Source organism: Watersipora subatra, chromosome 7, assembly GCF_963576615.1.
Source record: "Watersipora subatra chromosome 7, tzWatSuba1.1, whole genome shotgun sequence".
Classification (NCBI taxonomy): domain Eukaryota; kingdom Metazoa; phylum Bryozoa; class Gymnolaemata; order Cheilostomatida; family Watersiporidae; genus Watersipora; species Watersipora subatra.
In genome coordinates this window covers 1,297,392-1,311,702 of record NC_088714.1, presented here as the reverse complement: position 1 = coordinate 1,311,702, position 14,311 = coordinate 1,297,392, and the positions used below count along the sequence as shown (strand labels likewise).

The following is a 14,311-nucleotide window of genomic DNA, read 5'->3' as shown; positions in this document are numbered from 1 at the left end:
AGGTCGATACTCGAGACGTCTCGTGTCTCGTTCCACCTCTAGCCAGACACACACAGAAATAAGCAAACATCTTCATTTAAAAGTTACAATGATTAATGTTGTACATGTTGATTAAAACAATTTTCTTGTGCAAAAACTTTTATTAAAGCCCATGCAACACCAAGCACTCATTTAGTTTATAAAAAATCAAATCATTTTCCAATAATTTTAGCACATGACATAGAATATTCAAAATGGTTTCGTAAATACGTATTATCTATTATTCTCTTACCGTTCATCTAACGTCTAAAAACTAATAAGCACAAATCAACTAAAAGGCTAAACGGGAGATATCATTAAAGACGTTTCATTTTTAAAATTTCACTGTATGGTTTTTATTTTGGATGTGAAATAAATGTGCTAAGGTTTATGTGCATTAGCGAGCATAAGAAACTTCGACTCGTCTGCTTTACACGATTAACTTTCGAAGTTAATACGAATATTTGTCTACCAAATATTTTTTTTACTACGAGAAGCAGATTTGCTTAAAGTATTTTCCACAATACAATTTGCAAGCATAAAACAATGTGAAAGGAAGCGAACATGTTTGAACACAAACCTAATAAAAATCTCAATAAGTTCAAGTCTCCTGGTAACGGCGTTTTCTTGACCTTGACTTAACGACAAACTTTTAATGAATTTGTACGATCATAAAAATATTTTTAGCTAGAAAGCACCGAAGTACTGCCCCTAAATCGCATAGTCCGCCATGTTAAAAAGGGTAGCTACCTGTTTATGCATCTATGAAGACGTACTTCTGGCCACTTCTTCAATTATTGATACACCAAATATTTAACATATTGATCATTCATTAATGTTTTTAACCGTAATACAATGTGCAAAGTAAACGTTTTTATATTCTTTCATTACTTTGAATTTCTCCTCTTTGCCTAAGTGTAAAAATTAAAATAGAACCTGTAGTCCATCCTGAGTCGGAAGAGTACACCATCAGCAATTGTCAAAAACCTTAGATTCAACAATTGTTAAAAATTGCTGACTCTAAGATGAATAATGGTTGGTTCTCAGTATAAAAATATTCAAGTATGTGTCCAGATTGGTAGAGATAGCTATGGACTTTACCCTGGCTTGTGCCAATGTTTGTGGACAGTTGTCTTTAAAATATGTTAATAAAATCTTTCAACTCTTTAAAAATGGTGGCTTAATTTTACAATAGTATGTAAATTTTTCAATTTCTGCATTTGTTTACACGCTTTTAGAGATGCAAGGGACAATTGCTCTTTCTCTTGAGTAACTCCTGAAGTAAAATCAGGGCAACCTCCGAACCATACAAAGCAGGAACTGATGCTTGGTTATGGTAGCCTAGGCACCTCCTATTTACCTAAATTTTTGATACTATTAGTGTAAAAGCTGTCAATACCAACTTGCTACCGAACAACCAATAGCAGACTGTGTATATCAGTGCAACCTCAACAGGAGCTGATAAATCAGACTCGTTATTACAGCCGATAACAGGCGGTATATATACCAGCACAACCCCAGCTAGAGTCAATATTACGGACTCTATATATCACAGTTGATAGCAGACTGTATATAAACTAGCACACCCTTCAAACCAAGCTGTCTAAGTTACAAAAGAAAATGTGCTATACTTGAATAAATTTATTATGATATCACAGTATGTTTTACCATACTAGCCGAATTCCGACTGCTCCTCCAATGCAGGGACAACTGTTTATATAGCAAGCAGAAGCAAACTCAATATATGATTGGTGATTACAAGTAGTTGAAATTTGTAGGTCAAAACGGCAGTTAATTTTCAAAACAACAAACACTATTTACAAATAAATACATGATGTAAAAATTTTGCTAAATTTTTGTAATACATTAATAATACGGAAAAAGAGTTGATAATAAATTCAAGGTAAAGGATGCCTTATAATTGTTTTAGCTGGTGCATTTTAGCTTGTATTTATTCCAGCAAGCGTCTTAGTTAGCCGTTGAACACGTCATAATTTTAATTTTCGAGTTGGACGAATAAGCCCTGATTGACTCGTTAGTATAGATTTAGCTTTGCTCTCATCCTCCCTTCGGCCCTTCTCAGTGCCACCAACATTTAATAAGGTGTTGTCCTTTCGCTTTAATGGTGGAAAGACTTGGTCATAAATTTTAACGCAAATTTACTACATCCCGTCTCTTCCCTTTCGATCACTTATAAAACAAGCTTCTTTGTTCTGGACCATCTTAAACAGTTGTTTAAATTCGCCTGCACCTGAGTTCCACAATTTGACAGCGAATTTCATTTTCAATACGCTATCAATTTTATTTTTAGCGGTGCTCAACAAAGATTTCATTTTAGCATTCCAAGAGTCTTAACAGCCTCTGAATGCTTTTGGCAACAAGCTTGATTTTATTAAACTTGCTCATTATATAATAACCCCTGAATGTTTGACATCCGCCATATTTAAAACTACATTGTTTGATTTATATTGCAGACTCCGAGTATAATGTGTCAACTTCTCTCATTATGAATGAGTAGTGTTCAAAACTTGGCCAGTGCGAGTCAGTTCTTTCCTGAAACCATGTTGTTGTGGTACCAAAGTATCATTCAACTTGGAGCTCAGACTATGTGAGATAACATGTTCAAGCATGTGGGAATAAACGCATGTCAATGACACATGTTCGTAGTTGACATCTGACTGTCTGCTACCTGATTTAAGAAATGGTACATTTACCCCTACCCCTTTACACTCCTTTACGCCCCTTTACAACTCGTGAGAAGCCTACAAATTACCATAGAATACTGAATACTGACGGGTAAGATTGAGGACCCTTTGTCAATGACCAAACAGAGATCTATTCTCCTGAAGCCATCTGAACCAGGTACCTTTACTAATTTCAATAAACATAGTAACTTGTTACCTCTATTTTTAGTGACCTTGGAGTAAAAATGATCAAAAAAGGGAATATTGGTATGAATAGAATTAAATACAATTAAAATATTGTTTTAACTCATTTGCGATTTCTTTTGGTTCTTATTAAATCAGCACAGATTGGTCACTGCTATTCTAAAGTCAGCACATATTGGTCACTGCTATTCTAAAGTCAGCACATATTGGTCACTGCCATTCTAAAGTCAGCACATATTGGTCACTGCTATTGTAAAGTCAGCGCAGATTGGTCACTGCCATTCTAAAGTCAGCACATATTGGTCACTGCTATTCTAACATCAGCACAGATTGGTCACTGCTATTCTAACATCAGCACATATTGGTCACTGCTATTCTAACATCAGCACATATTGGTCACTGCTATTGTAAAGTCAGCACAGATTGGTCACTGCCATTCTAAAGTCAGCCCATATTGGTCACTGCTATTGTAAAGTCAGCACAGATTGGTCACTGCCATTCTAAAGTCAGCACATATTGGTCACTGCTATTCTAAAGTCAGCACAGATTGGTCACTGCTATTCTAACATCAGCACATATTGGTCACTGCTATTGTAAAGTCAGCACAGATTGGTCACTGCTATTGTAAAGTCAGCACGGATTGGTCACTGCTATTGTAAAGTCAGCACGGATTGGTCACTGCTACTTTAAAGGCTGCACTGATTGGTTGCTGCTATTCTAAAGATTTTATTAGTATTTGTTGTGCATTTACTAGAATGACGATTGTTGATGTAGTCATGATGTAGTTTAATATGCATCCTTTTTAATTTCCTCCAAAGTTTACACTCCTGAAGATGAAATTCCTGCCCTGACATCTTGTATCTTTTGTACATGTGCCTTTTTTATGGACTAGTTTTTCGGCATTTTCATGGAACTAGTAGGGTTCCCTTTTTCTCCTCATCTTGACGGTGATGGTTGGCAGCTACATATCATTACTCTGGGCATGATATGTATGAATGCATTCCACACACTGTATTTGTTATAACTCGTTCCTGATTGGTTTCTCGGTTTTTTCTAAAATCCATATAATTCTATCTGTATCTGCTATATTATACAACTTGATTGTTTCTATTGCCCTCTTGTTATCTATGCATTTAAAAGGAAAATTGAGATCTTTCTCAAGCATGTCATGGTTACATAACTCTCGATTTATTACTAAAGAGTTTACGGAAATTCCATCAAATGTGTTACTCTTTATGTAAGAAAAATTGGAAATTACTTGACGAAAACCAAATTCATTAAAACAATTAATAAAATTCTAGCAGAGACTTTTTCTATTGCTGCCGCTGTTAACCACACCTTCAGCTAGTCAATATCAGGCTAAAATATCCTGTGATGCATCGTATATATTTAGATATATTTGTGAAAACGTTGACAGTAACTCATGCGAGGGGTCCATTGCCAAGTGTGAAATATTAGATCGGATATAATTATATGCAAACCACCATAATGTCAGCATTCACCAATTGTTATTTAAGATGACAAACAACCACAAATTTTATAGGAACAATCAGGAGGTCCTTCACATCCTTTAATACTGAATAAAGACCTTATTAGAACCTCTAATCAAACCTCCTTCAAGTCTTCAGACATTTTTCAATAAATATCAACAAATCTGGATTCAAGCTGCTCTCCTTCCCTGACTGGGACATCTAAATGGGTCTCCGTGAAACACAAAAAAAAGTTAGGTACTAAGGCATTCAGTTTCACTATCTTATCCTTCACCAAAACTGGCAATAATTAGTAAACTATTGGTTTGTTTTCTTTATTTGGTTTCTAACAATTTTGTAGGTATCCGATTGGTCTCTTTCTTTCAATACCTTTAATTAAACTATGAAAGTGTGTGCGTTAAAAAAGTGTGCATTCTAGTGACCCACCACACTCGAAAAACATTGCTTTTAAAACATTTATGTCAAATACCTGCACTTTAAAGCAATTTCAACGATGTAAATGTGCATAACAATATAATCTTAATTTATAAACAACTTTTCATACATGCATTTGCCAGCTAGTACAGCTATAGTGAAACTAACAGTACTAAAGGTACTACAGGTTACTAAAAAAAGGATATTTTTACCTTTTTTGTATTGTATAAGTGTATAACAATATAAAACGTTTTCAGTTCAACAACTCTGGCAAAGAGAAATTAATCGATGAATTTTGTGATAGTTGTAGGTAACCTTGGTGAACATGTATGTTGTTATGCACACGCTGTTGAGCACGCAATGACTGGGGAATCTAGCATTTCCAAGCGATCGTATTAGCTAGTAACATTTTAACACGTTTTAATGCAACTCCTAGACAGTTTATTAGTTGACATGCTTTAAGCAATTAGGTACATGAGTATGTTGTACACATACACATATATATATATATACGTATATACATGTACTTGTATATTGTACTTGCGCGCATAAAAATAGTAGCAAACACAACAGATACATACTGTCATGTCATTAGTCATGCTACAGTAGCTAAGATGTTATGACTTACTGACACAAGCAAAGGTCAATGTACAAAGGTCACATTATCGCTACTAAACTGACAAAACAGATTTTGTTGACTATCAATAGAGGGGTGGCTAGTTGAGCCTTCAGCCGTCAGTGATTACAGTTCTTCCTTCTCATTAGCACTTTAGTGCTATCTATAGAAGAGCACCGGCTTCCACGAGTTTTACTGTTCAAGTAGATGTTCCTAACGGAGTGAGACCTAAGAGAGAAGTTGTGAATCAATTTTACTGAATCTAAGGTTGGTGTTAGCTTGTCTTCAATATGTGCAGTTCAAGTCTCTCCATACTGTGTGACAGCAAAAGTGTCGATGTCAGATGTATCGGTGTGCAGGTCTATGATATATGCAATCTATTCTCTTTCACACAAAAGGATGTGAGACCAATCGGCTCAAAGCAATCCATTGCTTGTAATTCATAGACATAAAAAGTACATGTCATAGTATAGTATCAAACATCTAGTGCTAACTTACATCTATGTACTTGACAGTTTTTACAAATTGATGCACCCTCAAAGTCTGCCAAGATGCCAGAAAAATTATTCTGCTTTCGAAACAGGATTCGACTGTTCTTCACTCTGCTATGTAGCACAGCTTTAGTTCTCTTTACATTAAATATTACGACGCAGGTGTCAGACTACCCCCCATCACACGCAGATCCTGCTTCAGGCTTTAAGCAGAGGCATCTGATAGATAAATGGCGCAAGGTTAGTAAGAGTTGAATAGAAAATCTTTTATCTTTTTTGTAAGCTTTTTGTTAGGTAGGAAGTATTTTCAGTTTGGATGTTATCATCTATGATATTGAAAACCCAAAACCTTCTGTAAATGTTGTCATTTTCTGCACGTCTCCAGTATGTTGGCACTTCTTACAGGAAAGACTGCTCAAGCAAAATCAACCTCTGATAGCCCCAGTTCCTTGCAAGGGAGGCAAATGTGACAAGTTTATGGGTAACTATAGTGAGAGATTAAATTGCTGTCTGTTTCATGCTGGTAGCAAGTCTAAGGATAAACAAATGTTTATGAAAGATGCGGCTCGTTAAGTAGAGGCTGCCAGTAACAGGAATACTTTTACCAACTGTTCCAGGAGTTCTCGGGCTAGATGGTTCAGACGCTGATGAGCCAAGCCACCAACAATGTGACCATCCAATGTATTCACTGAAGAATGATACGATTGCAAAAGCATTCACCCGCCTTCCACCTCTTAGGTGCAACAAAAAATCTCAATGTGGTTACAGGTAAGAGACAGAGGCCTAGTAGTCAAGCATTACTGAACCTTCAAACATATGAGCTGACCTTAGACTAAACTCTGTTCGAGCCCATAGATGTGTAAAGCAGTAACAAAGGTGCTAGTAGCTATGCTCTATTGAATTTCCTTAGTTTTGCTAGCAGTTATCTATGTTGAAGCAGCTAGATACACGTGCTAGTTTAAACTCACCTGATCACATGGTTCTATTGAAGCTCATAGACATGTGAACTGACTTTTATGTTGAGTTGGTTCAAAGCGAAAGTGTTAAAAGTGAACTATGCATCTGTGCATCTTGCAGACACCCTTGAGCACTAGTAGACCAGTAGTTTGTTTAGTACTTCTAGCAGACTAGTAAACCTGCTAGCATACACTTTAATAAACATAGAGTCCTGCTGATAGCCTGAGAACTTCCTTTTCACTAACACGTTTTGTTTCTCTCCTCCTTTTCTCGTCATTGCATTTCTGATTCCTTCGGCAAAATAGAGACAGACACGCTCAACCGTTGCCATTCTCTTTGTATAAATTGCTGCGAGTTTGTCACGTGAAAGCTTAGCTGAGCGTACAAAGCAGGTTTAAATCATTGATTCAAAAATACTTTAGTTGTTATCAGCGAGTGCACGCCTACGACTTCTATTTAGCTTCAGTTCCTAGTCTCTGTCGTTGTAAGGATTGGTTGCAATACTCAAGGGACTGATTGTTCAGTGTTTTAGCTTTTACCTTACTTTACTTTTACTTTAACAGTGATGGAGAGATCAGAGTAGCTGATGGCTGGAGTTGTCTTTTACAAAGAATAACACGACCTGCTGGGATGGACAGCGAAGTGGAATACGATTCTCCTCTCCTCATTTCTCATACTTCTTCCTTCCCAGGTGATTTATCTGGAGACTTCTTTAAACTGAGCTGCACTAGTGAGAAGAATCTGATGACAGGACAGACCACATCGGTGAGCAGACAACTGCCATATTTGTCAACATCATATTGTAATACGGTTATGGTTAAGCTCATATTAGCATAGACTGAAACCATGTTCAGTGAATAGCGCCAAATATTATTGATTGGAAAAGTAAAAAATATTAACATTTTTTTGGGTAAAATATGTAAAATTTGCTATTTTCCAGTCATTAAAACTTTTTTAAAAGACCAAAAAACTTTAATATTTGTTGTAAAAACACAAAAGCAAAGCATACGAATGCATTGCACACGTTTATAATAGATAATGTGACACGATTGGAAATCTATCTGCCAAAGTTTGATAACACCAGATGTTATACAGGAAACTTTATAACTTGAAGTATGAAGGAATTAAACTAACACATCGGAATTACATTTGGAATCAGAAAAACTTCTTAAAAACAATATAAAGTCTGTAGTTTGTCTGCCCAAAGATTATATTAAGTGTAAACTTTCATGAAAGTCTAACATGTACAAGATTTTGAATACATTTTTATAATCTCATTGTATGACAATGAAATGCATTTTGAGACTATTTATATAAGCGTATAATAGCACCCTTCCATCAAGTACATACCTATGTTATCCTTGAATACCCTTTATATAAGCGTATAATAGCACCCTTCCAGCAAGTACATACCTATGTTAACCTTGAATTCCCATTATATAAGCGTATAATAGCACCCTTCCAGCAAGTACATACTTATGTTAACCTTGAATACCCTTTATATAAGCGTATAATAGCACCCTTCCAGCAAGTACATACCTATGTTATCCTTGAATTCCCTTTATATAAGTGTATAATAGCATCTTCCAGCAAGTACATACCTATGTTAACCTTGAATTCCCTTTATATAAGCGTATAATAGCACCCTTCCAGCAAGTACATACCTATGTTATCCTTGAATACCCTTTATATAAGCGTATAATAGCACCGTTCCAGCAAGTACATACCTATGTTATCCTTGAATTCCCTTTATATAAGCGTATAATAGCACCCTTCCAGCAAGTACATACCTATGTTATCCTTGAATTCCCTTTATATAAGTGTATAATAGCACCCTTCCAGCAAGTACATACCTATGTTAACCTTGAATTCCCTTTATATAAGCGTATAATAGCACCCTTCCAGCAAGCACATACCTATGTTATTCTTGAATTCCCTTATATAAGCGTATAATAGCACCCTTCCAGCAAGCACATACCTATGTTATTCTTGAATACCCTTTATATAAGCGTATAATAACACCCTTCCAGCAAGTACATACCTATGTTATCCTTGAATACCCTTTATATAAGCGTATAATAGCACCCTTCCAGCAAGTACATACATGTACCTATGTTACCCTTGAATTCCCTTTATATAAGCGAATAATAGCACCCTTCCAGCAAGTACATACCTATGTTATCCTTGAATACCCTTTATATAAGCGTATAATAGCACCCTTCCAGCGAGTACATACCTATGTTGTCCTTGAATACCCTTTAGAAAGTAGAAAGATTTCAACAGCTGGTGACTAAGGGAATGGTCGAGGAAGAACATTTCATTCCAAGGATATCTGAATATCCTGAAGAAAAGCCAACTCCGTGTGCTACAAATAAATGTCTTCCATACAATGTCTTCATTTTGGCTAAGAATTGTGGTTTTTTGTTCTAATCTACAGCAGTTTCGTGATGTCGGCGATTAACTGTTCGTTTTTGAACTTTTAAGAGCTTGTAATCACATTTCCACATATTTTGCACGTACAGCATAGCAGAGTGAAACATGGTGAATCTTTTGATACCAAATAACTGTAATGTGAATTTTATTGCAAACCAACCTTTACGGAGGGTTTGAAGGAGAAGTAAGTAAAAAATGTCAAATCCTCCCTAAACTCATCAGCTAGGCAATTAGCAGTGTATCCGTTTAGACAAACTTTCACTAAAATAAAATGGCAGACACGCATTTCTTTTTAAAAATGGTAGGGACAACTTCTAACCTCATTTTAGTGTGTAAGTTTTTACATTGTATGTTCTACTCGTTTAAAAAACAATATACAGTTTCCATATGACACGTCAGTAATCATTGCATTCTGACCTCAATATAAACACGATCTGAACTAACATTGTCAATTACACATCAATTATCATGTTTATTACAAAGTCCTTGTCCTTCAAATTGTGCAAGTAGAGGTGGAACGAGACAGGTTTTTCAAGTTCGAGACGAGACTCGAGACACTGTCTTGTAAAAATTCGAGACTCGAGACAGTAAAATAATGAGCATTTGGTGATGATTTCACTACACAAGTACTAGCTACTTGGTATATATAAAATTAATAAAACTATTTTTAAATTGAATTTTCACCTGGTGTAAACGATTTAAATACAACAATTTAATAGTGATATGCATGTAGTTTTTGTAAACAAAAGTGACACAAACAGCTCTAAAATACCGAAGTTATATATTCTAAGAATTTTGAGCTTGATTGATCATAATTATTATAAACATATTGCTTTGTACATGTATATTTTTACTATCTATTGAATAGTTCTTACTTTTTAATGTAATGTGTAATGAAACCGATAGCCGTCGCTCTACAAAGAAATACCGCAACTAAAAGAACACACGATAACACTTTCATTCTTATCGTTTCATTAGTGTTAAGTTTTGTTTGTGTATTAACTGTAGTATGTGAATTATATTTAAATTGTAGTCATGAAATTATATTAATTACTGTATACATGCACATGTATATTCTTATATTGAGCTAACAAAACGTTATTGTTAACCGAACACGGACTATGGTCGACACGGCCTTTCGTTCGTTTCTCCGTGTCCGGACAAGTTTTACCCGCGATTGGTAGTATATACGTAAAAGAGGCCCGAACTTTATTAAGGGCGGTTGGTGTTTACACGCGATACGATAAAATACAGACATTTTACCCGTTATTTATTAAATTGGATTATCCGAAGAGTAATTAGATACGACCCGGTATCTGTTTTAAGGACACAGAACCGAACTAAAATATAACAGGGCCGTTGTCCGGACTACATGATTAGACTGTAGACAACATAATCAATAGCAACAGGTAGTAACGGACCGGGTGTAACTTTAAAGGCAGTTGCCCGCAATCCATTACAATATATGGAGTTGTTGCTACCGCAAGAAGCCATGTTTTAACAACCGGGCGCAGGCGCTTTAGTTCTATTTCCTGTCTCGAGTTTGGCAATAATTAAGTCGAGACGAGACCGATACAAGACGGGACAGGTCGATACTCGAGACGTCTCGTGTCTCATTCCACCTCTAGGTGAAGTAGCACGAAAGGTGATTGATACAAAAAGACTAAAACAACAATTTTGGTAATTAAATAAAGCGACATTGAAGGTTTTATCAATGACTTACAGCCCAAAAGGATAGCCGACGGCTATCATATGGGCGGAGTTTAATGATGGAGCTTTATTAGGATTGTGCTAGCCTGGGTTTCAAAGCAAACACAACTCTCGCGGGGCGGTCGCGTTGCCTTGTTAGGTTTTAGAAAACACGAATCGCTGTTATCGTTTCATTAGCTTATTCAGCCAGTAGACCCCGCGGGTCACAATAGCAAACATTGAATTTCTGCAATGTAGGGGTAATACCTAACCAAAATAATGTATCTATTCAAAATAAAACATTTCAAATTACCTACTTTTAGTAATTTTAAAATTAGTAAAGGTCGTAGTATATGCCTAAAGTTGAATATAATTACCCGAACAACGGCATTTTTTTTCTAGTTTTTGATTAATATTTTGCCACCCCTAATATAAAATGACAAAGTCTTTCATCGGTTTCACATTGTTTTACCTTGCCAATAAGATGGGACAGCAGGCAAAGCTGTGCAGTGTAGTTTTCATACTCAAAATCTAAATGCAGAACCGAATTTGAGCTATTTTACGATTGTGACTATTAATATCGCGAATGCTTGTGAATGGCAACTGACTGATCATAATGGTGACAATATTGGGATACTATATTTATTTGACAACAAAATGAGATCAACAGATAAGTAAAATAACCACTATAGTTCATAATATTCGTAAATTTACAAGGTGCTTTCAGCATATTTGTTTGTTCGGGTGCCGTGTTCGGGTTAATTCCAACAGAGCTTCATCATTAAACCCCGCCCATATGAGCGCCGTCGGCTATCCTTGAGGGCTGTATATCATTGGTTTTATTAACAACTAATAAACAGCAATGCGCAGGTAGTAATTAAAGGTTGACTTGCTACAAAATTCACATTACATTTATTTGGTATCAAAAGATTCACCATGTCTTACTCTGTTGTGTTGTAAGTGCCAAATATGTGGAAATGTGATTACAAGCTCTCGAAAGCTAAAAACGAACAGTTCACCACAGCCATCACGAATCAGTAATCGCCTTTCCACATATTTTGCACCTACAACACAACATAGTAAGACATGGTGAATCTTTCCATATCAAATAACGGTAATGTGAATTTTGTTGCAAGTCAACGTTATATGATTAACCATGACGTCGACACTGGTTTGCATTACTCGTCGTCATTGGGATAATGTTATTGTTTGAGCATGATTAATCCTTTTAGCCAATAGATGCAGTTGGCAGAAATTTGCCAGTTGGTCATTGGAAATTGGAGTTGGTCATTCTAACAAATACTAATCAAACAAATGCGCTAGATGTGGCAGTCAAATCAAACATCCACTCAACGCATGTCCAGCAAAAGGACAAATATATCACAGCTGCAACAAGCTTAATCATTTCGGGAATCGCTACTAATCGCTGCTATCTGCTCATAGTCTGTGTAACTCACAGTTTGTTGTGCGTGTAAAAAGTTCAAAACCTAATCCGGCAGACTGGACTACAGATATTGAGATCAATGATAGTACAATCTCAGTGCTGCTAGATACTAGAGCTGAGTGCAATACACTTCTGTACAAATTATAAGTTATATGAACCTGCCAATCTAATTCACCCCTGCAACACAGCTCTACTCCTACTCTGGTCATCAACTTGTGCCATCCAGGTAGGTAACTGCTACTGCTAGAACTAATGACGAAAGCCCGACTCTGAAACTCATGATTGTGCCAGAATGTAAAAGAGCTGTTTTAGGCGGCGAGGCATGCGTTAAACTAGGACTGTTGGCAAAGCTTCCCAAATACATTCTATTCAGATGTATTTAATGAGCTGGATGGCATCGAAAGTGAACATTCTATAAATATAGACACTACATATACATCTGTTATAAATGTATATGTTCAAAGAGTTATACCTGAACCCATTTGAGATAAAGTTATAAGAGAGCTTAGACAAGTAGAATCACAGGGTATTATAGTCAAAGTAACTGAACCAACTGACTGGATGAATAGCTTAGCGCAAGTCAAGAAATCTAATGCTAGTGTTAGGATTTGCATTGATTCAACCAACTTCAACAAGGCTGTATTGTGTGCACATTGTTCGTTGCCTACTCTAGAGTCTATTACTGCTAGAATGTCTGATGCAAAATTTTTTAGTGTTTTAAATACTTCTAAAGGGTTTTGGCAGTTGAAACTAGATAAGCCAAGTAGTTTGCCAACAACTTATAACAGTCCCATAGGTAGATATGCATTAACGAGATTGCCATTTGGTATTAAAAGTACTCCTGAGTTATCTCAGGTTGCAATGGAGAGGCTTGTCAAGGGTCGAAATGGTGTAGCACTGATTATGGTTGAGGCTCTGATATATGGGGCAACCTAGAAGAACATAATGAAAGACTTAAATCGGTGCTAGAATGATGCAGACAACATGGATTAGAATTCAATAAAAAGAAGTCTCGGATTTCTGTATATTAAGTAAAGTACTAAGTAAAATATTAAGTAAAAATAAAAGTTATCTACACAATATACTTTGATTTTTGTTAGTTATCGTTTGTAAATGCCTATACTTCATGTATTACATCTATATTATTAAGACGCTTGTTTTTATACTCACATGGTGTAGTCTGTTTTAATCAGCCTGTGACTATGCACAAATCTATGTGTTTAAGTTCAAGACAATGACTACTATATATGATTATTACGTATATATTAATACTGTATCACTACTATATTTAACGAATCGCCTCATAGTTGTTGCTTATGACTCGGACAATGAAAGGACATTTTAGGGTATTTTTTCTCAGGTGTGAAACCTATCTGCTTATATTAGCATCACAATAACAACCGACAGAAATTCTGCTGCCAGCTTGCCAGCCCAAAAAATTTAGTGTTAAACATTTTAATATTTTGTTATCGCAGCCCCTGAATAAAGAGGCAGTAAATGATGACATAAGTGTGTCAACATTCTTCTTACAGTTAACAAGAATTGAATCTTTATCGCACAGTAAAAACATGTTTTGCGTGATTAAAATTCATTTACGCAAAAAATGTGATGAAAATAAAGGTACAAGGGTAGCAATGCTTTTGATGAGTTGTTATTATAACGAAAATAACGGAGGCTACCAGCCACTTCTAACTTGCTGATTGGCTAAGTGATAGAATGATCTTAGAGTACTATCATAGCCCTGTAGATAGATTGTTCAATGGTTTCCATTTTCCAATAGGAAATTAAAAACCTTACTATAGAGGAAAGGATTATCCGAAAAATCAACTCAAATACTAAGTCAGTCAAGGACATGACCTTCACATGACCTC

General features: G+C 35.9%; 1 protein-coding gene across 1 annotated transcript; it reads left to right on the top strand.

Moving 5' to 3' along the window:
• The first annotated feature begins 4,510 nt into the window (after window positions 1–4,510).
• LOC137399248 (uncharacterized) lies at window positions 4,511–9,630 on the top strand. The gene is made up of 7 exons (XM_068085273.1): window positions 4,511–4,633; window positions 5,576–5,693; window positions 5,942–6,157; window positions 6,323–6,398; window positions 6,535–6,685; window positions 7,438–7,639; window positions 9,137–9,630. The coding sequence occupies exons 3-7, from the start codon at window positions 5,978–5,980 to the stop codon at window positions 9,302–9,304; spliced, it is 777 nt and encodes a 258-aa protein (XP_067941374.1). The 5' UTR covers window positions 4,511–4,633; window positions 5,576–5,693; window positions 5,942–5,977; the 3' UTR covers window positions 9,305–9,630.
• Window positions 9,631–14,311: the final 4,681 nt, after the last annotated feature.

What these genes read in the sequence shown, in the direction of transcription:
- LOC137399248 (XM_068085273.1), top strand. Translation starts at nt 5,978, where the DNA reads ATGCCAGAAAAATTATTCTGCTTTCGAAACAGGATTCGACTGTTCTTC. An exon ending in TGATAGATAAATGGCGCAAG is followed by an intron (nt 6,158 to 6,322) that starts GTTAGTAAGAGT and finishes CACTTCTTACAG; the next exon opens with GAAAGACTGCTCAAGCAAAA. An exon ending in AAATCTCAATGTGGTTACAG is followed by an intron (nt 6,686 to 7,437) that starts GTAAGAGACAGA and finishes TTACTTTAACAG; the next exon opens with TGATGGAGAGATCAGAGTAG.